Source organism: Epinephelus moara, chromosome 9 (assembly GCF_006386435.1).
Source record: "Epinephelus moara isolate mb chromosome 9, YSFRI_EMoa_1.0, whole genome shotgun sequence".
NCBI classification, from domain to species: domain Eukaryota; kingdom Metazoa; phylum Chordata; class Actinopteri; order Perciformes; family Serranidae; genus Epinephelus; species Epinephelus moara.
Genome location: NC_065514.1, coordinates 23,989,379 through 24,014,529, shown reverse-complemented (window position 1 = coordinate 24,014,529; position 25,151 = coordinate 23,989,379). Strand labels below are relative to the sequence as shown.

The 25,151-nt window shown below is 40.9% G+C and overlaps 2 protein-coding genes across 4 annotated transcripts in view; one reads left to right on the top strand and one right to left on the bottom strand.

The window, feature by feature from the left end:
- The window catches only part of LOC126395660 (inactive phospholipid phosphatase 7-like), an 81,073-nt gene that overhangs the window by 11,709 nt on the left and 44,213 nt on the right, over positions 1 to 25,151 (bottom strand). The gene's annotated exons all lie outside the window — the stretch shown is intronic.
- On the top strand, positions 395 to 15,120 carry fam78ab (family with sequence similarity 78 member Ab). Of its 3 annotated transcripts, none has more exons than XM_050053305.1 (3): positions 395 to 880; positions 1,699 to 2,002; positions 9,889 to 15,120. In XM_050053305.1, the coding sequence occupies exons 2-3, from the start codon at positions 1,740 to 1,742 to the stop codon at positions 10,412 to 10,414; spliced, it is 789 nt and encodes a 262-aa protein (XP_049909262.1). In that variant the 5' UTR covers positions 395 to 880; positions 1,699 to 1,739; the 3' UTR covers positions 10,415 to 15,120. The 3 variants fall into 3 exon arrangements, with proteins under 3 accessions (XP_049909262.1, XP_049909261.1, XP_049909260.1); XM_050053304.1 differs by having other exon boundaries at positions 395 to 1,599; XM_050053303.1 differs by lacking the exon at positions 395 to 880 and having other exon boundaries at positions 1,677 to 2,002.

The window sequence follows — 25,151 nt, the reverse complement described above, 5'->3', positions numbered from 1 at the left end:
CTCTATGTCTGTATAGTATAATGTACAGCATGATAATATAATAGTAACTGTAACATCTAGCCTTTTCCACCCAGGGATCAATCAAGTATTCTCAATCTGAATCTGAAATCTAATATTTAGGCCTATAATAAACGAGTAGCTAATATTATTTGCACGCGCATATGTTTAACGGGGAAAGGTCGACAGACAAAATGCCACAAAGTATCCTGTTCAACATCACACAGGATCTTCTCCCGCGAGGTTGTGTGAGGTGAACTATTGAATTATTTATCACTCTGTCTCTCTTTGCGCTGAGCTCCGCCGCGCCTACACTTCCCAGCATGCCTGCATCCCAGAGCGGAAGTGTCGTCTCAAAGATACTTATAAAGCTGCTTCCCAGGCAGCTGAAATAGACCAATGCGTAGCGGGGTGAACCTGCCGTAGCAGCGATGGGACGATCACAGAGAAATGACAGCTTGTGCAGGAATTTAGGCTGAGCTGCATCCCATCGCACACAGGACAGGAGCGCAACTGTCCAACTATGTGACAGCTGACATTTCTCCCTCCCGAGGTCTTATATTTTTATTTATTTTTCTAAAATCCAAGTATGGATCCGGTGAAATGGGTGGTAAAGTTGACCCGGCGGTGTCCTTTGGATGTTGCGGTGCTCCGTCTCTAACTCGCCGATGTCTCAGTGCTTGTTGGAAATGCTACCTCTCTCTGTGGGACGGTGAGATCATTTGCAGCTGTGGGGGAGAAATAACGGGAGCCGGTGTGAAGGAGATAACGGAATTACCTCTCTGACCGAAGAACTGTGTGAGCCGCCGTCCACTCTGAATTCCTCCAGGATCTCACCCTGCTGCTGGAGACACTGGAGACTTTCCAGTCAAATGTTTTATAGGTAGACTTGTTTTTGCATGTTGTTTTTGTCGGCTAAAGATAGATCACAGTTCATGCAACTGCACTGCATGAGCCGTTAATCCGCACATGCATCAAAAACGCTCAGTGTAGCGCTCTGAAATCGGTAAATGACACTTTTTATTGTGAGGAATTGAGGCTATTGCGGATTAAATGTCCATAAGGCGGCTCCACATAATGTGAGCGTCACCTCCGAGCTGCCATTAGTCGTTTCTAACTGTCCGCGTGCACTGTCCAGCACAACATTTTTGATTATGATTCATGTCACCAGCTGGACATAGCGCATTAGCCTTTGGATGGTCCACAGATTAGCTGTTATTGAGATAAAGCATCAAACACAAAGAGAATATGACGCCAAGATGTAACAGTAGTAGTTCGTGTTAATTATTCAGCTCATAATTAACCCGCAGCTTTTACGCACAGCTCTCCAATGGATGCATGTTGCCAAAAGGTCAAGTCCTTATGTGATAAAGCGCATTTAGGAGGCAATGACTTGTAACCTGACAGCATGAAAACACCAGTGCACGGATAAAGGAAAGTTATTGTACTTGCGCTTGTTTGATGAAGTTGCGTTTACGCAGCGGAAAGCATGCGCTCTACAGATATGAAGATTCTCTGAGCCTGCTTTTTCCCTTCTTTTCTGAAAGTTTTGCATCAAAGATGCATGAGACAGTCTGCTGTAAATAAACTCTTTTTAATCTGGTAAGCTTTTTTGTATTTTAAATTTTTTTTCTAAACATGATGTGGATCGACCTGTGGTGATTTTCTTTGCTGTGTCCATGCGTCTTTTTTCTTCTCCAGACCTCTGGACGTTGTTGTGGATTGTGTTGCTATTTAATGCAATGGGCTGTATCCAGAGTATCAGGTGTAAGCCCAAGAGTTTCCGAGACAGTATCATCGTCCTGGAGGTGAACACTTCCATCGACCCAAACCCCACCAGCATCGACGAGTCATCCAGCGTGGTCCTGCGCTACCGGACACCTCACTTCCGAGCTTATGCCCGGGTCCTGGTGCCGCCAGTAGCCGGTAAAGAGACATGGACCATCGGCTGGATTCAAGCCTGTAACCACATGGAGTTCTACAATACGTATGGAAACAAAGGGCTGTGAGTATCCTGGGCTCTTATGTATTTATTTAACTGTGTTGTCAGGCTTGTGATGAGTTGAGAGTTGAGTTGTGGAAAGAAGAAATATGTCTATAAATATTTCTACATAAAAAAAGCATAAAAAATATACGTATCTACATACACACATGCACCCATACATTCACACCATACCTCATACACCTCTACACAACCATGCAGACATTATAACTGCCATAAAAACAAAAATATGCAACAGAACAACCCCCCAAAACGTCCACTATCCGTCTTTTGCTCCATTCAGTTCTGATGAGCATGTGTCGAGCACATCTGGCTGAGACTTGGGGATTAATAAAGGATATTCATTTTGAAATGAACAAAAAGGGAGGATAATGCTTCATCTGTGGAATATTAAACCCCAGTACAGTTCAGATTCAGCTCTGTGATTTGCTGCACTCCTGCCATAATTCAGATGATATCATTTAGATCAAGGTTGGACAGGTTACTTTGAAAATGGTTTTATCACAGTTACTCTTTACCTCATCAGAGCTGGGGTCATGGGTTACATAAACAAATAAGAAAATAACATAAGAGCTGAAACTAACTTTCGGTGACAATTAATGTGACAGTTATTATTATTTTTGATTAACCTATGAATTATTTGGTCTATGAAATGTCAAAAAGGTGTAAAAATCACAATTTCAGAGCCTGAGGTGACTAGTTTTGCTTGTCAATCACCTGAACAAATCAATCATCAAACTAGCTGCTCATGAATTTTCTGTTGATTGACTTTAAACTCTTGTACATATATTTTATTGGTACCACCCAACTCTGACTGGAACACGAGGTCATTTAAGACCCTTTTGGAGAAGTGCTTTCGCCCAAAATAGAGAACTACATTGGTAGAATTTTAAGTTTTGAGATCAGACTTCAGTAAAAAATTGCCAACTCAAGTAGGCTACTTTAGACACTCATGGCCAAACCCTTAAAATGTCCAGAGGAGAAAAAACTAAAAGAGTAGTTGCCAACCACCAAAACATTTATTTCAATGTCACTTTGAGAGTGTTTGCGTTCCTGTTTTTAGTCTCACAAATAATGATAAAATTATCCTTCAGTGGAAATATTCTGCAGTAGTGAAACTTGTCTGTGGTTGCATCACTTTGAAAATATTACACATTAACATCTGCATGCCGGGAGATAAGTAAGAGATTTATGGAAAAGTAAAATAAATGGACTTGTCTGCGAGTGAACTTTAATGTTCAATCAGTCGCTCAGCTATCTGCAGTGTATGGGCTCGTGGCTGCATGCCTGCGGGCTACAAAGTACTTCAAAATCTGACAGATATGAGAGCAGGACATTGTGATGGAAAATAATTGCTGTGACCTTTCAGATCCCTCCACTTGTCATTACACAGTTAGGTTCTGCAGCAGCGGTTATAAACAGGAGAAAAGTCAGCTTTAAGAAAATAGACTCATGTCCCTTTCTTTTTTGTCAGTGTGAGTGTGTTTGGGCGATGTGTGTGTGGGAGGGATATCAGTACTAATGTTGGACAACTAGCATTCATTCATCTCATATCCTGTAGTGGGCAACCACAAGCTGACATGTACCCAGAATATGCTTTATCTATAGATACTGCATGCTGCACAGCTAAGATTAGAGACTCAGTCCCCTCCCAGCACCCCAAACTGGGTCCAGCATGTGTGTGTGTGTGTGTGTGTGTGTGTGTGTGTGTGTGAGAGTGAGAAAGAGACAGTAAGTCCTCAATTTCTCTTTAAAAGTCTGTCAATGCCTTTTGTAAACTGCATTTGTATTTACAGTAATTGCCTCTTTCATCCAGGCCTGAATATTTACTCTTTTATCTCGCCGAGTTGTCACGCTCTTTTGTCAAGTTCTTTTGTGTTAGCGATGTACCGTTCATATTAAAGGAGCACAGACACATTAAAAAAAACTCCAATTTTAAAACACAATATAGACAGAAAGCAGCATAGCTCCCCACTTTGAAGCCTAAAGCATAAAATTGGAGACAGTTACTAATTGCCAGTGGCTGCGTTGCCAGAGGAAATTGTTGGCGTTGTACATTTCTGCAAAAATACAGATACATTACAGTTTTATGTTTCAGATGTATCATATCAACGTCTCTAAGGTGAAGTAGTTGTCATTAGATGTATGTGAGCTGACATTTTCATTGGGAGACACAGGAGATGGTGGATGGCGTGACATTCTAAGCGAGACGGCGGCCAAGCTGCCACCAAAAGCAGGTGTTTTTGAGTGAGACATTGCACTACCAGCAGCCATTGTGCCATCAAAGGTGCAATCTTTTCCTTACCACAACCAAAGTGGGATTTGTGCCTAAATGTAACAACACATTAACTATGTTGAATCGTAAAGAAATGTAACTTTTCAACATATCCACAGTAATAACGTACGAAAGTTACATATCTGTATTGTGCGGAAATGCACAACGCCAACATTTATTCTGGTATTTGTTTTTTACTGGGCTCACAGTAGAGGAATCAACAGATAATTATTTAAATAATATTTTAAGATGTCAAAGAATCCTCTAAAAAGGACTTTAATTCTGAAAATACAAGCATTTTCCAGCTATTAAAGAGCAACAGTAATCAGCACTTTCCTAATGATGTGTGCTTAAGAACATAGCTCAAAAAGTGGGAATGTATTTGTGCCCAGAATGCAGCCAGCAAGTACAAAATTAAGAGAACAACACAGATATACCATATCAACAAAGAGGAACAGTTACCACAAGCTGGAGCTAACCAACATGCATGTAACACATACATGTACAGTAAATACAGTGCTTTATATAGTGGTGTTTGAATGCACCCACCCACTAATCCCCTCTTTGTGCAGTGTTAACATATTTTTCTATCCATATAGCTCATAAACCAAAAAAGCAGTTTATATATCATCATACTCCAGTATTGAAGTCATTACGACCACATTAAGGCCACCTATTCTCGATGTTCATTTTTGAAGCCGCTCTTAGGATGCGAGAGATGAGCTCGCTCTCGCTGCTGAGTCTCTCATACTAAGTAGTTTCTTTGATGGCAATAAAGCTTCGGTGTGCTGTAATTGAACAGAACAGCTGAGGACGGTAATGTGGATGATTTCTCTGTTGGCTTTGGATGATGTGCTCGGGATTCTGGACACATTCATAGTCTCTCCTCCCTGGTTGTTGCATTCGTCTCTTAGAATAGCTTTACTGAGGTACAGTGTTGTAGGGCTGAGCACATACCCATGTGTGATTACATGTCTCGCGCTGCCCTAAAAATTTGAAGTTGCTAAAAATAGGAACTGTGGCAGAAGCTAAACTAAAAAAGAAATTAATATTTATCTGTTGTTTAAGTTTGACATCATTTGATAACAGCATTTATGGCTATAATGTTCCTTAAATAAGGTTAACCCTCATCATGAACATGTATACTGCACACAACACTTCCTGTTAAAGGAATACTTCACCCTCCAAATGACCATATGTATGTCAATGATTCACCCTGTAAAACTTTGCTTTACTTGCATGCCTCTGGTGAACGAAGAATCCAAAAACTGACAGCAAAACTTATCAAACATCTGTTTACAAACTCTCACACAACTCGTGCAGTATCATCCAAGTTTCATTTATCCAGTGGTTTGCTCAGTACTTCCCAAACCAACAGCCCTTTCTGACAGGTGACTTCATGGTAAATGAAAGTTATCTGTTCTCTCTTCAAAGCCAGACTCCATTGACAAAAACAGCAATTTTACCTTAAAGAAAGGAGCAGTTGGTCTACCATTGCCTCGATTAGTTAGTCTTATTATGTGATGTTGGTGAATCTGAACTAACCCTTTAAAACACCACAGTCATACAATAACTCAAACAAGCTAACTGACTGAGGCAGCGGTAGAGCAGCAGCTCCCATGTACAGGGATTATAAATGACTGTTTTTGTCAATGGAGTCTGGCTTTGAAGAGAGCATAGATAAGTTTCACTCTCTGTTCAGCTCCCTCTCAGAAATGGCTGTTTGCACAGGAAGTACTGACAACACGACTGGATAAATGAAACTTTATTACACAGTGCAAGCTGTGTGAGAGTTTATAAACTGATGTTTTGATATAGTTTTGCTGTTGTTTAAAGCAGGTTTCTTGCAGTTTTTGGATTCTTCGTTCACCGTGGAGGCATGCAAAAACAAAGTTTTCTTCACAAATTCACTGTAACACAGGGTGAGAAACTGATATATAAATAGTCATTTGTGAGCTACCGTAATTCTTGGTAGAGCACTGTGGTAGTCTACCCAAAAACACAGAGTGCAGGTGGTGAGGCTTGAGCATGCTGTAAATGATTAATTAATTGCATTGGCACCCTCTTTCTTCACCTGTACTCTATAAAATCGATCCAGTCCTCACCACCTGTGACAGGAAGCATCTCCTCGGTGCATTTATCATGTCTCATAAACACACTTCTGCTACTCCAAACCATCTGCCCGTGACATACAAATGAATGTGGCAGCAAAGTTGCAGAAACAGGAAATGAGCTGTGTTTCCGCGTTGCTCAGCAGATGCATGATTTCTCAATGAAGCTTTCTTCAAACTTCTAATAAGCCTGGTGTTGTTATCAGAGCGAAAGCTTTGAATACTTTTATGTATCACCAATCTGGAGTTGGCAATTTCAGCCTATGAAATCAACTTTTATTAAGAGTTTTGTCAAAAACACATGCATCTTTACACTATGTTGTAAGACAGCAGACATATTTTGGATGGATTTATTGCTGCTATCATGGTGATGACCTGAATGTGGCTTAAGATGACATTCATTCAGTCAAACCTTTGCTAGGACTTTCAGTATTTCAACCACTAAAGCAATAGGTCAGGCATGTCCAAAGTCCAGGCCAGGGGCCAACTGTGGCGTGCAGATGATTTTAAACAGTCCCCTGCTTGTCTTTCAAAATATACTGTATGCAGCCCACCACACATCATTGGTTAATCAAGCAAGATCACTTTGTATTTCGTCTGTTCGCGTCACACTGGCAGGACTATCATAGAGTTTACTGACATACTAAGCAGGCATAACTAATGTGTGTTCATAAACAAATGGTAAACAAGCATATGAACAATTACCTTGCTAGCAGCAGACACAGAAAAGTTATCAATTATCTGTTGCTTTGAGCCAACAGTTTAGACTTCTTTGCTGACTTGCTAACTACTTTGCACACACTCTGAGTCCCAACTTGCCGTGTTCAGGTGTTAGAGCTCACACAATATGTGGATATAAATATTTTTTACACAAGCACCCCCTCGGCAGCTGCAGAAGTGCCCTCTGAGCAACAAGCACCCCTGATTTAGAATCACTGTGCTAGAGTGCATGCAACATTTACAACAACTGACATGCTCAGGAGTCACAGTGCGAGGCAGTTCAGTATTTTTTTGAGTGAATGGTTTGTAGCATCCCTGCGGTTCTGTCAGACACACACCACTTATTGCAGACCGTTTGGCTGTGAAGACACAAACAGGAAGTGAGCCATATGTCTGCAACGCTTTCCCCACTCATGATCAAAGTTCCTCAGCAGGTAGACAATGCCACTTTGTACCTACGTGCAGTCGAATCTGCTTCATGCACCATTAGCGCTTGCTGCCGCAGTGTGTTCTTGCTTTTGATGTGCGGTTATAGATTACTTTTTCACCTGTTTCACAGCAGTTCATGTGCAGGACCAGGTTTCAGTTTGCCTGTTAAACAAAGCAGCATTTAGGCAGTTTAGTTTACTGCTTAAACAAAAGTACCACCTGATGATGTTATGGACAGTACATGTAATGATAAAATTCATCAGCACATGTGCTTGTTAGGCCATATTGTCTGTGCTGGAGATCTATATCAAGCCCTGCTCTCATAAATAATAAACAGGAGACGTTTCCCACTGAGAATCAGATGCAGATATTCAGTTAAAATAATGTCTGACAAAATGGAGAATTGCTGCAAATTGTTTTGGAGGCATCAGTTGAGAGGATTAAGTGATTTTTCATACCAGAAATGTACACACACACACGAACACACACATGCATGCACACACACAAGGGCCAGCTATTATCATGCCTGACATGCTAATCTCACCCCCTGGGTGAATACATAAATCAGAATGCGGGGCCAGGCCAAGCAGGCAGTAAGTCATGTGGCCGGTGATCACACTGTTATCTCCTCTGTCCTGCTGATCCTCGACTTCAGGGAATGAAAGGTAATCTTTTTCCTGCTGCGGGCAGAAAATCCATAGGTGGACAGACCAGAGGTGCCAGGTCACTTAAGCCGTTCAGTGTCGCCTGCTGTGTGTGTCGCTATATTTTATTGTTGTGTTGTATTTTCTCCACCGCAGTTTGAAAATTTGCGGAAAGATCCGACTGTGAGGCTTTGAGTCGACTCCTTGTGTCTGTCATGTTATGTGTTATTGGACCTACGGGGATATCAAGAGGGAGACTTGTCACACTATTGAGATGCAAATTATAAGCTATTTATACAGAGAGGATTAGACAGGAGAAGTTTTTACACGAGGAATCCCTTGCTTTGGTTTAGTGCACCGGGGATGAACTTAAAGGATAATTCAGGGTTTTTACAGCTTGGGGCCTATTTTTGTAGTTTTTGGCCGTGATTTAAATCACTTATAGAAATGACAACATGACAAAAAAGAAGTCATACGGGTGAAGAAACAGCTTATTTTGAAGAGAAAACAAAAAGTAAAAATATGGCCCAATCCATCTAAGTTTACAGACAATTTCCAGGTTCAACTCTGGCCTACTGTACTTGTGCATGCACACAGTTTTGCTATGTAATTAGGCATAATTAAATTTCACATAAGACATTATTTTACCATTAAAGGAAGTGTTTAAATAGAAAATGGCTTGATTGTTGTTTTTTGCTTTTATTTCTTGCCGCCATAAGACTCAGTTGTAGCGATGATGTTTTCCTAATTGAAATACATGATGACTAAACCTATGGTGAAAAGACCAAAGGTGTAATAAGCCACTATTGTCCTTTAACCACAACAGACATGTAAAGCTACAGTAGGTGACAAAAACGTATTTTTTTTCATAACCGTCATTTTACCGTGACAGTAGTACATGAAGCAGATAATCTGTGAAAAAATGCTCCTCTGCCTCCTCATAGTGCTCTAAATGTCATTTGCGAAAAACTGTCAAACTAGCAGTCCTGATCAAATATGAATTAAGACTGTGTTGCTGCATTGCCTATTTCTCACCTCAAATGTTTTCAGAAACATATTTTAGTGTACTGTTTAGCTGTAAAATGAGAAAGTTTGTGACCATCCACCATGTTGTAAACAGTCGAGTCAAAACGATGCATTGCTCACCAGCTGGAGCAAACTCTCTGATTTTACAGCTAAATAGTACACTGAGGTGAGAAATAGGTAATGCAGTAACAGAATTTCAATTTGATCAGCGCTGCGTAGTTTGACAGTTGGACCGCTTTTGTTTTTGTTTTTGTAAACATATTTTAGTGTACTTATGAGCTGTAAAATGAGAATATTTGCTCGAGCCAGTGAGCAGTGCTTCGTTTTGGCTCGACTGTTTTCAACATGGTGGGTGGTCACGAACAGAATCTTGACTCATATGTGATCATTGCTGCCTAGTTTGACAGTTTGACTGCAGTTCAGGAACAATGACCGACATGATTGACAGCTGCTCTTTCTGAAAATGTGATTGTTCAAAGTCTCCCATCATGGGCTAGATCTTCTAAAGCCTAAACAACAGAGCCAAGAGAAGCTGCAGAAGTCTAGTGTTCTTTTAGACCACTTGAATTACAATATGCTCAATTTTTGCCCAATGACGCAAAGCTAAACTGCTTACATGAGCTTCAGTTTCTATGAGCTTAACCTTTGCATAAATCCTCATCTGTAACTCCTTTCAACTTCCAGGTCGAGTTGGGAGCTACCTGACCTGCGTGATGGCAAAATCCAGGCCATCAGCGACTCAGATGGGGTGAACTACCCGTGGTACGGCAACACTACGGAGACCTGCACTGTGGTAGGCCCCACCAAGAAGGACAGCAAGTTCACTGTTAGTATGAATGACAATTTCTACCCCAGCGTGACCTGGGGTGTGCCCGTCAGCGACAGCAACGTGCCTCAGCTTAGCAGCATCCACCGCGACCAGAGCTTTACGACCTGGCTGGTGGCCATTAACCAGGCCACCTCAGAGACACTTGTCCTGCAGACAATCCGCTGGAGGATGCGACTTCACATCCAAGTGGACCCGGAGAAGCCTCTGGGCCACAGGGCTGTTCTGAACGAACCCGTGGCCCAGGAGCAGCCCCAGATCCTGGGCAAGAACGAGTCCATCCCCTCTAACGCCATGGTTAAGCCTAACGCCAATGACGCCCAGGTGCTGATGTGGCGGCCAAAGAATGGCGACCCCGTGGTTGTCATCCCACCCAAATACTGACCTGTTTCACTGACCAGACTGGCCTTGGATACCTTAACAGTATCATCTCTTATTTGTTGTCTTTCTTATGTTCCCACTCGTCACCAGCTCTCACTGCTTTAACCCTTTCCTGTCTTTTTTTGTTGTTTTTTTGCCTCTACGTTCTTCTCTCTTACATTTTGAAAAAGACTGACGGAGAGAAAAACAGGCAGAGACAGACGAAACCAGCTCTGAGAAAAAGACCAGCTGTTGCTCTGAGGTGGGGGATTGAACACACTTTCAAAACTGGAGCGAACAAACTGTAACCATTCTACCTTCAAACTGGGTCGGGTCGCACTGTGCTAAATGAAATCATTGCAAACATGAAAAACGAGAATTACTTTGTTTTTTATTTCAGTTTTATATTTTGGCTGTCCGGGCCACGTGATATGGGGTTTGTGAGCGTGGGTGGATTGAAGTATTTTACATGACCATGTCTGTGCACGGGCTACAAACATGGATATGCACAAACCTTGTGTATGAATACCAGTTGTGTTTTTATTTATGGGCTGGGAGAGAGTGCATTTAATTGTGTTTGTTGTTGTTGCATCGGGTGACATGCTAGATTTTAGTACTTTTTTTAAAAACAACATGCAAGACATTCAATCCATGCTGCCTTAAGTTTACATCGCTTTCCACTGCAAATTTTTAGCCTTAAACCAAGTGCAATGCAGTATTTTGCTCATTTGTCCCGTCTCTTCCAGATTGTTGGTGCTGGTATGTGTGGGTTTAGGACAGGAAGGACACCACAGAAGAAGACCCGGCTTCTTGTATGTTATGTTAAAGTTACCTGACAAATGTATTGTCTCACGAGTACAACCAGCATTATGCGTAGACAGTTATACAACCAATCTAACTAGCTGTGTTTCAAGTGCATTATGCAACCGAAGAGATGCTCTGTGCTAATACAGAGTACACCAGTGAAGCCAACACTTGTCGATAGCACTCAACGAAATAACGTGCAATAACAACCTGAGCAAAAAGTACTCAGAAGCGCTCCTCAGCTACCCTCATTTCATTCACTTTATTCTGTTTAGAGGCAGTTGTAGCATTCAACAGAACAAGTTTTCCTTTATCACCCCATCTCAGGGCCCCTATTTCACTTCCTTCCCTTCCTTCATCCATCCTGTCTGGCCTTCTCTTTCTCACCGCAGTGAGTGACTAAGTGTTTGCATTGCTCACATTGAACAATCAATACTTTGATTAATACGCAGCCACAGACAGGGGAAATAACTTTTAATAACAGGAGAGTAAACACAGCAGGATCTCTGCTGCGCTGTCAGTCCTGACAATCTTAATCACATTGTATTCATTATTGTTGCCTTCCTTTAAATCAATAGCATCCCTTTTCTTTCTGTAATATTAAAGTCAAAACATGCCTCTCATGTTACGTGTTTTTGTCCCTCTTCTGCAGTCATCTGCTATCTTCATCCACACCAGTGTTCTTCCTCCCCCTCTGCCTTCCCCCTCTTCTTTCTCTCATTTTTTATCTGTTGTCGAGGCTGAAAAGCAGAGCAGGAGGCATGCAAGTTTGATCCTGACTGCACGGTTGGCATATAGATGACCCACTTCTCTGCCCTGCCAGTTGTAGCTCTCGCTGCAGGAACGTGGGGTTTGCCTCCCTTTATTTCACCGCCGGCAAGTGTAAGACACAAACACACGCATACACAAACAGCTCTGGTCAGCTAAATACCAACATTAGACGAGATGATGCCGGTTAAGCTTTTATTCTTTGAGAGGGGCTGAGTTAAAACTCTTAAAAGCAGAGAGAAAGGCTGAATTTGGCATCATGGGAAGCCAAAATATTTATATACGCATACTTTTTTAAGAGTCTGTTAATGAGCTCTGTGAGAGTTTGTTCTGTTGAAGGGTCGTTTTTCACTTTCAGATGTTACAAACATCTTGCAAGCTCAGTGCGCTCTCCAAGTTCCTGCGTTTTGCCTCCAACCAAAGAAATAATTTGCATGCAAGCCTGATCTGCTCCTGTATTTCACAAAGATCAGTAAGCTTTTGCTGTTTCAGTGTATAAGCGTTTCCTTACTATCAACTGTACAATGAATTTTACCCAAAATACCCACATTTTGAAACATCTTTTTTAGAATATTCTGTCCATTTAACTTTTTAAATGAGTTTTTTTGATTTAACTGATACTTCTACCTAGACTGTATAGGAATAGTTTGACACTTTGAGAAATACGCTTATTTGCTTTCATGCCGAGAATCAGATGACATGATCGATACCACTCTCATGTGTGTACACAATACGAAGCTACAACCTATTAGCTTAGCTTAGCAAGCCTGGAAAGAGCCTGGATTTGTCCAAAGATACCAAAAACACCTACCAGCACCTCTAAAGCTCACCAGTTAACACATTATATCTCGTTTGTTTGATCTGTAAGAAACAAAAGTATAAAAATGACAAGTTGTGGCTTGATCAGGGTGTTTCCAGTCTTCATGCTAAGCTAAGCTAACCATCTCCTGGTTGTAGCTTCGTATTTAGCGTATACCAGAGCGATATCAATCTTTTCATCTAACTCTCGGCAAGAAATCAAGTATTTCCAAAAATGTTGAGATATTCCTTTAACTGTGACTCAAATGGTTTCAATGTACAAGCGTACATTCTCTGCAGAGCACCATGTGGATCAATGCGGTACAAGTCAAATGATATCTAGCCGAACCAGAGCTCAAACATCAATTCACGATGTCCATCTCTTGCCACCAGCTACACTGCTTTATAGCCACATTTTAAGCCCACACATGGCTTCATATTGACACTCCTGCTCGGCTCGGTTCATGCATAACCGCGACAGCCTCAGCTTCAGGCTGGGTCGCAGGGTGCTGCGGTGAAGGGAGAGGAGAAGCAAAAGGCTATTGGGGGACTGCTGTCATAATTAGATCTGCTGTGACACACTTACATGCCCTAGATGGACTGAACTGTGCCGAGTCGTGCCATGCAACGCGAGGGCCAGCTAGAGTCATGGCTGAGGTTTAAGTGAGGTCAAATAGCAAAGGTCAGGGTCAAAGTGTTTGTGCACTGGGAGCCGTCAAAGTCCCAAAATGTCCCGCAGACAGGCGAGCGGCCACGAGGGAATGAATACGAAGGGTGACAACAAATTGAATCCATTCAGACATTAAAGCCAGCTTAAAATAACAGTGACATTTACCAAGCGCAACTTGGATGTCAACCACAAGTTATTTTAATTTGTGGTTTGTTTTGAACGCGGCGACCTTTCACCTTACGTAGTATTTGTAGCTGCCTCGTAATGTCTTGAGATGACCTGTAGACTCACTGGGTAGTGCTCAACCTGGAGTACATGTAATGTGATTAAAATTTGACACGCAGAGTGTCCCACACTCACAACATGTATGTGTGTGTGTTGATGTGAGCATGTGTGTGTGTGTTAAATCCCATTTGAGGGATTTAGGCAGGATGAGGAGTTTCACTGATGTGCTTCCGTTGTTGTTGAGTCATGATTCTTTCTTTCTCTGGCTCTCTCACACAAACACAGTTCAGGGAAGGTTATGTCCTTGTCATAAAACAGGGACAGAGCTTGCCCTCTCTCTCACACACACATACACAGACACAAACACCCTGAGGGGAAAGGAGCAGGCCTGGCGTGGTATCTGATTGTCACAGCAGTGTCACATTGGCAGCGAGAACTAATTTATCAGCCCGGCACGTGGACCGTCTGAAGACATGCACATGCTGCAAAGCCATATGCACAAAACACACCTGTTTGCTAATAAACAAGAAGTGAAACATGTGTTGTGTAACATGAAAGAGAAATGAGGTCTTTGAGTGGGTGCCTGTCAGCTGTCAACAGCATTTTATATTATATCATAGGATAAGGATTTTAATCGTCTTCTGTGTGTGTGTGTCTGGATCTGTTAAAGATGTGTTAATGATGTGTATTTTATGTTCACACAACAGAAGAACTTCATAAATGCTTTATGTGCTTCCTTAACTACGCCACAGAAAAACAAAAGCGCAGTTTGTTTGCTGTATGGAGGGCAAAAGGTGCCAAAATTGGACAAAGCCAAAACTATGCAGTAGTAACTTGTGAAATCTAAAACTTCCCGGCACTTAATAACAGGCCTGTTTTAAGTTGTTGTTGTTTATTTCCAGAGAAACATCACAAATGCAAAATGTAGCCACGTGAAGGATTATTTGTTGTAGTGTTTTCTGCTTGTAAGGCCGTGCCAAGTGAACGAAAGCCTCCTCTCCTAAACCCACACCATCACTTCTGAGGGCTGCTAACCTTTGCTTCAGATCCTGATGTAGTTATCCCAAGTTATCCCATCCCAACTTCACACTCAGGACCACCTGCCTTCATTTTCCTAGCTTTCACTTTTGTTTCTATCCCATGAAAATTCATCTCGCTGTTCTCCTGACTTCAACAATGAAAGCATCATGGTTTAAACACAACCCTAAATGTAGCACATACAGGAATATGAGCGACTATCTGTGTTTCTCATTCTGTTTGGTTTGATTTCTGGAAATGCAACACTGAAACAGTCAAATCAGTTTGTGTTCCTTTGTTCAGCTTTGACTTCTACACCAATACTTGAAAATGGGTCAGTTCTGGCAAATATTTAAAACTGTGAAAATGCACAACACTGGGGAAACAAACCCTGAAAAAAATATATATAAAAAAGGTCTTTTTCATGAATGAATAAAATGTACAAATATTATCTGTTGTCTTTCCGTTTCTTTTCAGCATAGAAGTGGAGACGTATTTTTCTACTTGCTGCCTTCCTTAATGCTAATTATACTGCATTAATCTACTACTTTCATCCATACATGTGTCACTTCAGGGTGGTTTCCTTTCCAAACATGTCGGGCTGTGTGTTCATTCACCGCACAAATCAAAGAACCAGATATCCTCTGAGCTATGACAGAAAGAAACATAGTCTTGAGTGCTGAACTGAAAAATCTTGAAAGCCCGCACGCTTACGAACAAACCCCGAGGCTGCACATACATGGCTGAGCACATGATGTAATGTAGCTTTGGCCAGTCAAAAGGTTTCTGCAGCATCGCAAAGGATGTTACTGCTCTATACAAGTCTGTTTTGTTGACCGCGGTGATTAAAAGCAATGAAAGGAGATACAGTAAAGAAAGGAAATATAATAGAGTGGAAGAATGAGATATTATCTGTGGAGATCCTTGAGAGTCATATGGTCAGGGACTATATACATACAGCTGACGAATAAACCAAAGATGCAACATGAATCAATGAAGGAAGAACTTCAATTTTCAACTAATTGTATATTGAGAAAGATAACAAATAAAGGAGTTTCCATTCTTTTTTTGAGGCTTAATTTGTCAGCCTTCTTACCCTTTACTAGATAGGACACAAAGACATGAAAGGGGAGAGACAGAGAGGGAACTACATGCAACAAAAGGCTGCAAGTCAGATGCAAACCGGCTGCTGCGAAGGACTCAGCCTACATGGAGCGCACAATCTACCACGTGAGCTACCAGGGCGCCCCAGGAAATTCACATTCTACATATAATGCTATGGTCCATTTACCTCAGAGATCTGAAGCTGGAGCTGGGAATGATGTCACACCTGTATTGACTGTGCTCCAATACAAGATAGAAAATCAAGATGTTGTTAGCAACACCAGTTCTAGCCAGGCTAGCCACTGTTAGCAATATCAGTTGATAACATCAAATTATGTTGTATTTTGCGCATATAAACACCGTAGTAGCTTGTACACAGACAGAAGATGGACAAGACTGTGTTTAAGACTGTTTTAATGAGACAAAAATAAGATAGAAATGCTAATAAACAGTATATTACTGCAGCTTTCACTACTGTTGATGTGAGAAGCAGCCATCTTGGATTTTGAGGTTGGGGTTGGCAAGGTTCCTGTGACTTTCTGGGTCAAAAATTCAACTTCCAGGGGTGTTCCAGTTAAATTTCGGATTGGGAACTCTGAAGTCTAACTTCCAAGTTCAAATGGAGCAAACCACAATGCTCAAAACTGTGATGACTAAATGATGTATCTGTAGTAAAGTTGAGTTAAATTCAGTCACTGGTGGTTGGATTTGGTTGTAGAAGTTGAGAAATGATTGGCATGTGAGGTGTCAGCTTTCGGATTAAAGATAAACCACCCAAGTATTGTACACTACTGCCTTTATAGCCAGGATGAAAGCTGGTATACAGAAATACTCCAGTGTCTGTTACTGTACGTGCACACCAAGAGCTGCAAAAGCTGCAAAGGCGACTGATTCAATTCATTTTCAATGGGCACCGGTGACCACGGCTGCAAAAGCTGGAAAGCTGGAAAGCTGCAAAGCGTCCGCGTTTTGGTGGCCAGAGTGTCAGATTAAAGTTGGGGAGTCATGAACTTAATGCAAATTAGCTATGATGCATTTCGGCTGCAAATGACCAACCAATCAAAAATGAGATGTCCATCGCTTGTGTGGAACCCAGAGAACATCCTCGGAAACTTTAGTTCCTACCAAACATTTGTTCCTACTTCAAAATGAGAGAGAAGCTAATCACTGCTGTGGCTGGACACAGAGTCCTTTATGATTCGAGCCTGTTTATATATAGGGACTGAAATCAAAAGGAGCAGGCATGGTAGTTGGTCTGGTGAGTTGATATTGAGAAAGAATTTTTTTAAACTAGGGGCGAATACATCCATGCTAATATAACGCCTAGCATGCTAATCTCCCTTGTTTAATGTAATGAATTTCTTTACTCATGTAGTCTAGCTTTTGGGGCTGGGTAGCCGGCAAAGGCGCTGTGCTCCAGCCAGTAACCTGTTTTGTGGCTCCTTTAAATTGACAAGCACGATTGAACATTCGAATGTATGATGTCATGAGCGACTTGAGCTGCCAAAAATATTTTGGACAGCGGCGCTGCTTGGGTGACCTCGGCTGCTTTGCAGCTCTTGGTGTGCACGTACAGTTAAGGTGTGGAGAATGTTGACTCCTCCACCAGTCATGAAGTGACTTTTCTATTACCTCTCCTCTATGTCTCATCATTGACTCCTTTACTTCTCATTCATACTTTGCTTTCACTTACACTTTTAGCTATATTGCTATTTAAAAGACAAGGATGGCAATATTCTGTATTTTTATTATTGGCAAAAATAATCCCTTGACAAGACCAATACTTTCTGATTCCCTACCCTGTTTGCGACAAGTAAATGTTTAAAAACTGCTCACAAATATTTCATTTCATTTTCAAAAAAGGCTCAGTAATGCCCATAAACAGCTGGGCATTGTAGTTTTTAGCAAACATTACTTAAAAAGGAGTAAACAGTGCAAAATTTGGGGGGACTATTTTCTGCTGCGAATTAATACACATTTTGTGTGCTAGTGAGTATTTACAATGTATGAGATTGAAAATAAACTACAGTGCCCATGTTTGTCGTAGTGAAGAAAAATATCACCCAGAGCAAAAGTGTGGCTCACTGATGTTTTTTAATAGATTTTGGAGAACAATGGAGGTCTATGGCAGAGAGGAGTAATCTCTATTAGGCTTTAACAAAACAGGCAGTAATTGTTAGTAGGGTCAGTTTATTGTTGCTTTTACTCTGTTTCTGGGATTCATTTTATTACAATAAGAAAAATACATAATATCTCTGGCCTTATCATTGCATATATTCCACTGTTTATGTGAACAACCCCCCGTTTATCATACTTCTAGTTATACCCTTCTCTTTAAAAGGGATAAGAAGGATATCAAAAAGGATACTTGACTTAAATTCTGAACTTCAGAGCTACGTTATATAAGATGAGGCACAACTGAGCAGTGACTAACTCTTAGCACCTTCGTAAACTCCACCAACACACAATCATTAGGTCAAATGAATCAAAATTTATGAGTCTGAATGAAGTCATTGAAATGCAAGAGAGAACACAGGTATGCTGAGCAGCCGTCATCGCTGTTTCCACCCCGTCTTCACTGCACCTCTGTTATAACTCTCAGAGGACTGCAAAGTGCTCTATTGGGTTGTTTAATTTTCAGGTTATCGCTTGGTATATAATATTACCACATTAGACACGTAGGTAGGGGCTTTAATTTAATCTTTAGTCTACAGCATAAGCAGGGAGCTTATATTGTCCCTTTCCGTACAGGCTGAGATACGGAGAACAGTGACTCACAAATCTTAAGACAAGTTTGGGATTTAGCCACTGGTGGCTTTAATGAGAAGTGTGGAAAGTCTGAGAAGACTGAGGAGCTGATAAGGTAAATATACTCAAATACTTGGATTTAACGGCTGGTTTACTAAGAAATTATTGATCCTATACACCAAATGCAATGGTATAGCAGAAGCTTGTGTATGTGTACATGGAGTTGGACCCAGTTCCAGACCTGCAGCCTCTCCTGTGTGTGCTATCCTTGTTACATTCCTGAGCTGTACATGCACAGCTATATTTACTTCACTCAGAGTCTGTCAGTATGTTGCAGAGTCTCCTCACATACATCCACCTGTCACTATTTGTAATACCGAATAATCACTGTGCCACTGTATCTTTGGCACCAGACATTACTATTAATACTCCCGCAGAGACGGTGTTAGAGTTGCAAGAGCCCTCCATCATTCTTTGTGATGTCTGGGACAATACCGGGGCTTATTAGCTACTGATCCACAGAAATATCTTGGTGCTGCTTTTAGACGACCTCCATCTTTACCAGGTCTGACCTCTGTGTAAATTTTTAGTTTGCTTGGAGCAGGACTTAGGTTACACTTGTCATTTCACCTCTTTGATTTTTAAAGTTGCAGTACTTGCAAATGTGAAAAGCTGTTGACATATTTGTGCAGATGTATAAATATCTGCAAATGTTTAATCTATCAGTGAAAAATGGGAATAATAATGTCTGATGGAACGTACGGCTTCTGACCATTTTCTGCAGATTTCAATTTGGTATGCAGTGTCAACAAAGACCAGTAATGAAAACTTTCTGAAGACACATTGTCAGAGGCCACAAACTGCACCGTGTTCAGATCCCCGTGTGCTACCAAGGATGTAATATCCTGTTTGGCGCGTCGGATTCTCCGTCAACACAAACAGCACAAATAATTAGAGGGAGAGACAATGACAGCTTTCTATTAAGTGACATATTTTCCACCAGTCACAAGATTTGAGGTCCCTGTTGATAGCATCAGTCACAGGGCTTCTGCACGGCTCTCGGAGTTGTTAGGGCCTCTTTAGTGCTGCATAAAAAGCAACTTAGTATCCATTTTATTATTATATCAGTCACAGAATAAAAAAATGACGCTCACATCATTTGTTTTTAGTGCTTCCCAGCAGTATGTAAAAATAATTCTTAATGATATCGTGAATTAACACAACCTATACTCATATAAGTGGCAGAAAATGGGTTTTCCTTCCTCCCTCCATTATGGAATAAAGAGCTTCATAGTGACTGCAGTTGGCAGGAGTGGCAGTGTTTGCTGCAGGTCTGATGGTGCTGACTGAAACTCAACAAAAGGGATTTAACAGCCTCCTGCAAACACACTGTCGCAGCAATCCCACTTTTAGTTAAAGGAGTATTTCACCTGCTAAATGAGCATTTGTAAATCATATAGTGATGCTGTGTTACCTTGAATTTGTGAAGAAAACTGTTCTTTTTTATGCATGCCTCCATGGAAAACGATGAACATATTGATTTACTGTATTGAGGAATGCTTTAACAACAGGAAAACTATATAAAGCATCCGTTTACAGACTCTCATACAGCTCGTGCAGTATAATCCAAGTCTCAGTTATCCTGTTGTGTGCTCAGTACTTCCCAAACACATGCATTTTTGTGAAAAAAGCCTAGTATTGGAGAGCAGAGGTAAGTTTTATTATTAAGTTTAGTTTCACAAAGAGTTAATGCATGTGATTGGGAAGCACTGGGGATACGACTGGATAAATGTCACTTATGCCTGGGCCACACTGAGCAGTGTGAGCACAGTGTGTGCACTGTGGAACCTCTTGTATTTTTTTTTTTGCACTCATGTTAACAGGTTAGAGCAGCCTCACTGCCCGCGTGAGTAGTGCTGCTCTAGCTTGGCTGCTGCAAAACATCTCGAGATTTTGAGTCTTGCCTACATTTGCCATGTTACATGCACGTTTTTTTTTTTTTTTTTTTTTAGCAAAAATTAATTAATGAAGGTGAAAATTTTGATAATTATATTGACATTGTACCACCTTTCACGAAAGTTTCAATGTATTTATCGATTACAGACATGAATAAATATAAATATTTATTTTTAGCTCAACACTTCCTGTTTCTGTTTCAAAATAAAACCCTCTTACAATGTTTCTGTGGACAGAATCCCTTTAATAAATTAGTGGAGTACGGACTTTAAATCGTGGAAATATAATACACATGGCAAAGACGCTGCAGTTCAGCAAGGTGGCCGTCACGCACTGCTCACACGGACAGTGTGGCACAGGTGTTACATAATACTGCACCAGTTTTGAGAGAATTTGTAAATGGATATTTTGATATAATACTATTAAACTTTGTTTATATAGCATTTCCAAAACACAGTTACAAAGTGCTTTATGAGACAAATAAAAAAGTATATTCCATCAAGATAAAAACAGCAATATAAACATTGAACATAGGCTTAAGATCAGATAAATCAGAGTGTGCAATAAAAAAAAAAGAAAGCCTTCCTTTAAGAGGAGTGTTTAAATGAAGACAATGAGTTTGCCAACCTAAGTTCCTCGGGTAAGGAGCTCCATAGATGTGGAGCTCCAACAGAAAATGCCCTGTTTCCTTTTGTAACGAGGCGGGCTGTAGGAACAGTTAGGAGGGCCCTACCTGAGGAGCGCAGGCAGCAGCTGGGCTCATAGGGCGTAAGTAAATCTATAATGTATGTTGGAGCAAGGCCATGTTTTGCTGTTGTTTTGCTTTAATACACAATAACACATATAACTGAGATACTGGCCACAGCTGTGGCAGGCAGGAGAAAAATAATTAAGACTTTTGTGAATTAAACTGATGACTTTTTAATACCTTTTGTGACATTTTTCCAGGGAACGGAATTCAATGTGTTTAAAGACTCTTCAAGGCCTGCTGAAACCCTGCAGACATTATGTCATTTTTAATTTGAAGTAGATAAATCAGTGCTGCACTGAAGCCAGACACACACTGCAACCCCTACAGTTATAATAAGAGACTGGTGTTTGAACAACATGTACATCAGGACTACATCTGGACCGTCAGAGGACAACAACTGCTTACTATACAGTACAGTGCAATTTTCCAATCAAATTAATGATAGCCATTAAACACTGAGCATCCCACGAGCTGCAACGAGGGTACTTATAGGCAAACTTTAATTGCCATCAGTGTAATTACAGCATGTGATGTAGTTGGATGCTACACCTCCCACACTCTGCCAAGCCTGTTGTAATAAACTCAGACATCACAAGCCGCTCCTGAGGGGGAAGCATCGAGATCCTTTACACGGTTATATTATAAAACTACTTTATGAGAAGTTAAACTGAACACCTCATCTGACCCTGCCTGCCTTATCCATAATTATTTTATCTGAATATTAATACCTTCACCCACATTTATAAAACATAAGACTTTGATTTCATAGCTACTTTAATGTCTCTCTCTGCACAGTTGCACCACCTACAAAGCTTACAAAAGGTCGGGAATATCCAGCGGGATGAGGACAGGTTTAAAATAGGTGGGAAAAAAAGGCAGATAGAGTGTCATTATTTTCAATTCCAATTACAGACTCATTTCACTTAGGCCGCATTGATCATTCTGTACAGCCGTGTGTTATTGCAGCGTTGTCCCCAGCGATGATGTGCTGCCATGTGGTGATATATGCTCACGTGTCTTTTTTGGCTGATAAACCCTCTCCCTTTAAGTGGTTTTCTGAGTGCTGAGAATTCTCAAAAACATCCAAACATTTCATTATGACGGATGGCAGCGAGGACAAAGTGTGAAACATTCTTCAATGCCATTTTGCTTAAACAAAATTTATGAGTGCCGACTGTCATGTCTGGTCATTCCACACCGCTGTGCGATGTGTAGCACCTCCATATATCAACAACAAGCTGTGCTGCCTTTTAAAAAAGTGCACTGAGTTCTAGTCGAGTCCCTTGTTAAGATCATTTTTGGTGCTATTTTCTAGCACCTTTTATGAAGGGTTGTAATTAATGGTTAATAAATTATTTAGTAATGCTTTATAGATCAGTCAGTTGTAAACGTTAATAAGTCTTTATAATTAATTGGCTTGAGTATATTGTGATGAGTAGTATGAATATATGTCTGTATTGTTACCATGGAAACTGTGTGGACCCCAGGAAGAATAGCTGCTGCGCTACAAAAGCTAATGGTGAGCTTTAAAAAGTCTGCATTAGCTAATGACTTGCATTTTATGTCTGTTATTTATACACAATTTAAATAAAGCAATAAAATAATTTTTCCACTTAGCCAGCAGTAATTAAATTAATACATCTTTCCTCAGATTGCTCAAATATACCACAAAACAGAAACAATACATTATCTGTTGTTGGGGATTTAGTAAGGACACTGTTATATCTTGCTGTTTGGCAGAGGCTGACACCACACTGTGAATAATTTCCGAGTGTTCGCTAACTGAGCTAAAGCCAAGAAACAATAAGAGATTGGATCAGTGACTGTGCTGGCCAGCATGCTCTGGCATTATCCACAATCAAACATGTTTGGATGTAATTAATGTAAAAGCTTAGCGAGCACATGGCCCGTGAATCCTATGCTTATCCTCTTTGACCAATCAGAAAGAAAGCCATTGGTTGCTGGGAGTTTGGCCACATGCCTGTTCAAACAAACATACTATAAAGATAATGACAATGGGCTCTTAATCTGTGTGCGTCTGTGTTACACATTCAGTAAATCTTATTCACATTAAGCATGACACTAATAGACAAGAGAGCTGTGCGACACACAAAAAGGTAAAAGCTCCCACTGTGTGTGCTGAGTCCTTTGCAACATCTCATCTGCAGACCGATTTTATTGATGACCAAAAACGGGAAAAAGGGAATAATTTTGGGGGCGGATATGGATTTAGTTAATTTATGTACCCTAAATTTGGGCAGTACAACACATCTGCTGACACCAGCAGTGTTTATTATGCATTCAAATGCAAGATGCTTGCTTGATGAAAAGGGGAAAGTCCTAGATTCAGCAAATAAGAGAATTAACTACTCAAAGTGTTGACTGAGATTCAAGAGCTCAAACTGAAATACTCCCAGAGGCATACTGATGAAATGAAAGTCTTCTACAGATGATATCAAAACTGCTGCAATCAAATTATACTTTAAGAGGTTGGATAAAATAACAACATATTTACTGTTGGGATCAGTTCTGACAAAGTTGATGAAACCTGTATGATGACTGAGACCTTATGGTCGAGCTCAAAGTAGATGCCGCCGCTGTAGAAATGGGGAATGCTCACCTGAGTGGGAAATTTAGAGGCGATGCTGGGAAGTCAGCTGTGCCTCAGCTCTTAAACCTAAAAACAAAAACAGCTTCTGTGACCAAAGCTACACTTAAAGGTAGATAAATCTTAAAAGTTAAGTGGTTTCCATGGCCTTTTAAATTAATCTAGTGCCAGAAAATGATTTCAGTATTTTTATTTGCTCAGGCTATTCATCTTATACACAGCATCAACAGAGAGGCAGAGGGAGGGACGGGGCAAGAGACACTGTCTGCGATATATACTTCTTGTACATAAAATGTCTGTGTTGTCGCTGCATTTTTTATAACACATCTCTCACCTGTATCCAGGTGCTGTCTCAATGTGACAAAATGGACTACAACTACCAAGAAGAATGGCAATGGGCTACGATCAACCTCGCACACAAACTAGCAAACAAACGCTCACCTGACACAATCAAGCAGCTCTGGTCTCCCACACATGCAGCGCAGCGCTGTATTGCATGTGTGCCACTGCGGTCATTTAATTCATCTCACAGACTGATTTAGCCTAGCACGTGCAACATATATACCGATGTCACACTGTAGACTAATTAACAGACAGATTGAACAGAGGAGCAGCTCTGTGTCTCTCTGTTTGGTGCTGGAGAACTTGTGATTGTGTGAGTGGGGCAGAGCTGTGCAGAGTGAGAGAGGAGCGATGCACACTGACTAGGCTTTTCAGGAGAACAGCATTATTTCGCAACTTGACCCTTTATCAATATTAACAGTGATGTCTTAATGTATATCTTGCTTGAAAATGTAGAAATATATCATACATTGTCCTGATATCGCCCAGCCTTATGATGACATCAGCAGATAGTTCAGATACTGTCATAGCAAGCAGTGCACTTCCACATGGCACCTGTTGTCCTTCTCCTGATGGTGCTTATTGTCACATTTTGTTCGTTTCCTAATGTTTATATTTGAATAATGGGAAAGGAGTAGAGGGGATTGTGATAAACAGCATTAAAGGGATACCTCTCCCCCGAAATGACCATTTGTATATCAATTACTCACCCTGTGTTAGGATGAATTAGTGAGGAAAGCTTTGTTTTTCTCACGTGCCTCTGGTGAACGAAGAATCCAAAAACTAGGAAGCTTCATGATGAACTGTAGTCATATTTGCCCTAATCTCTCAAGACAGATTCTGCAATCTACATTGTAGAATCTGTCAGCAGCCCTGTGTGAAAGACGACTAGAGAGGGGGGGAGGGCGGGGCTTTGAGTTTGAACAATGCTGCGCTTTAGCCAATCACAATGGAGGGGGCGTGGCCGAGA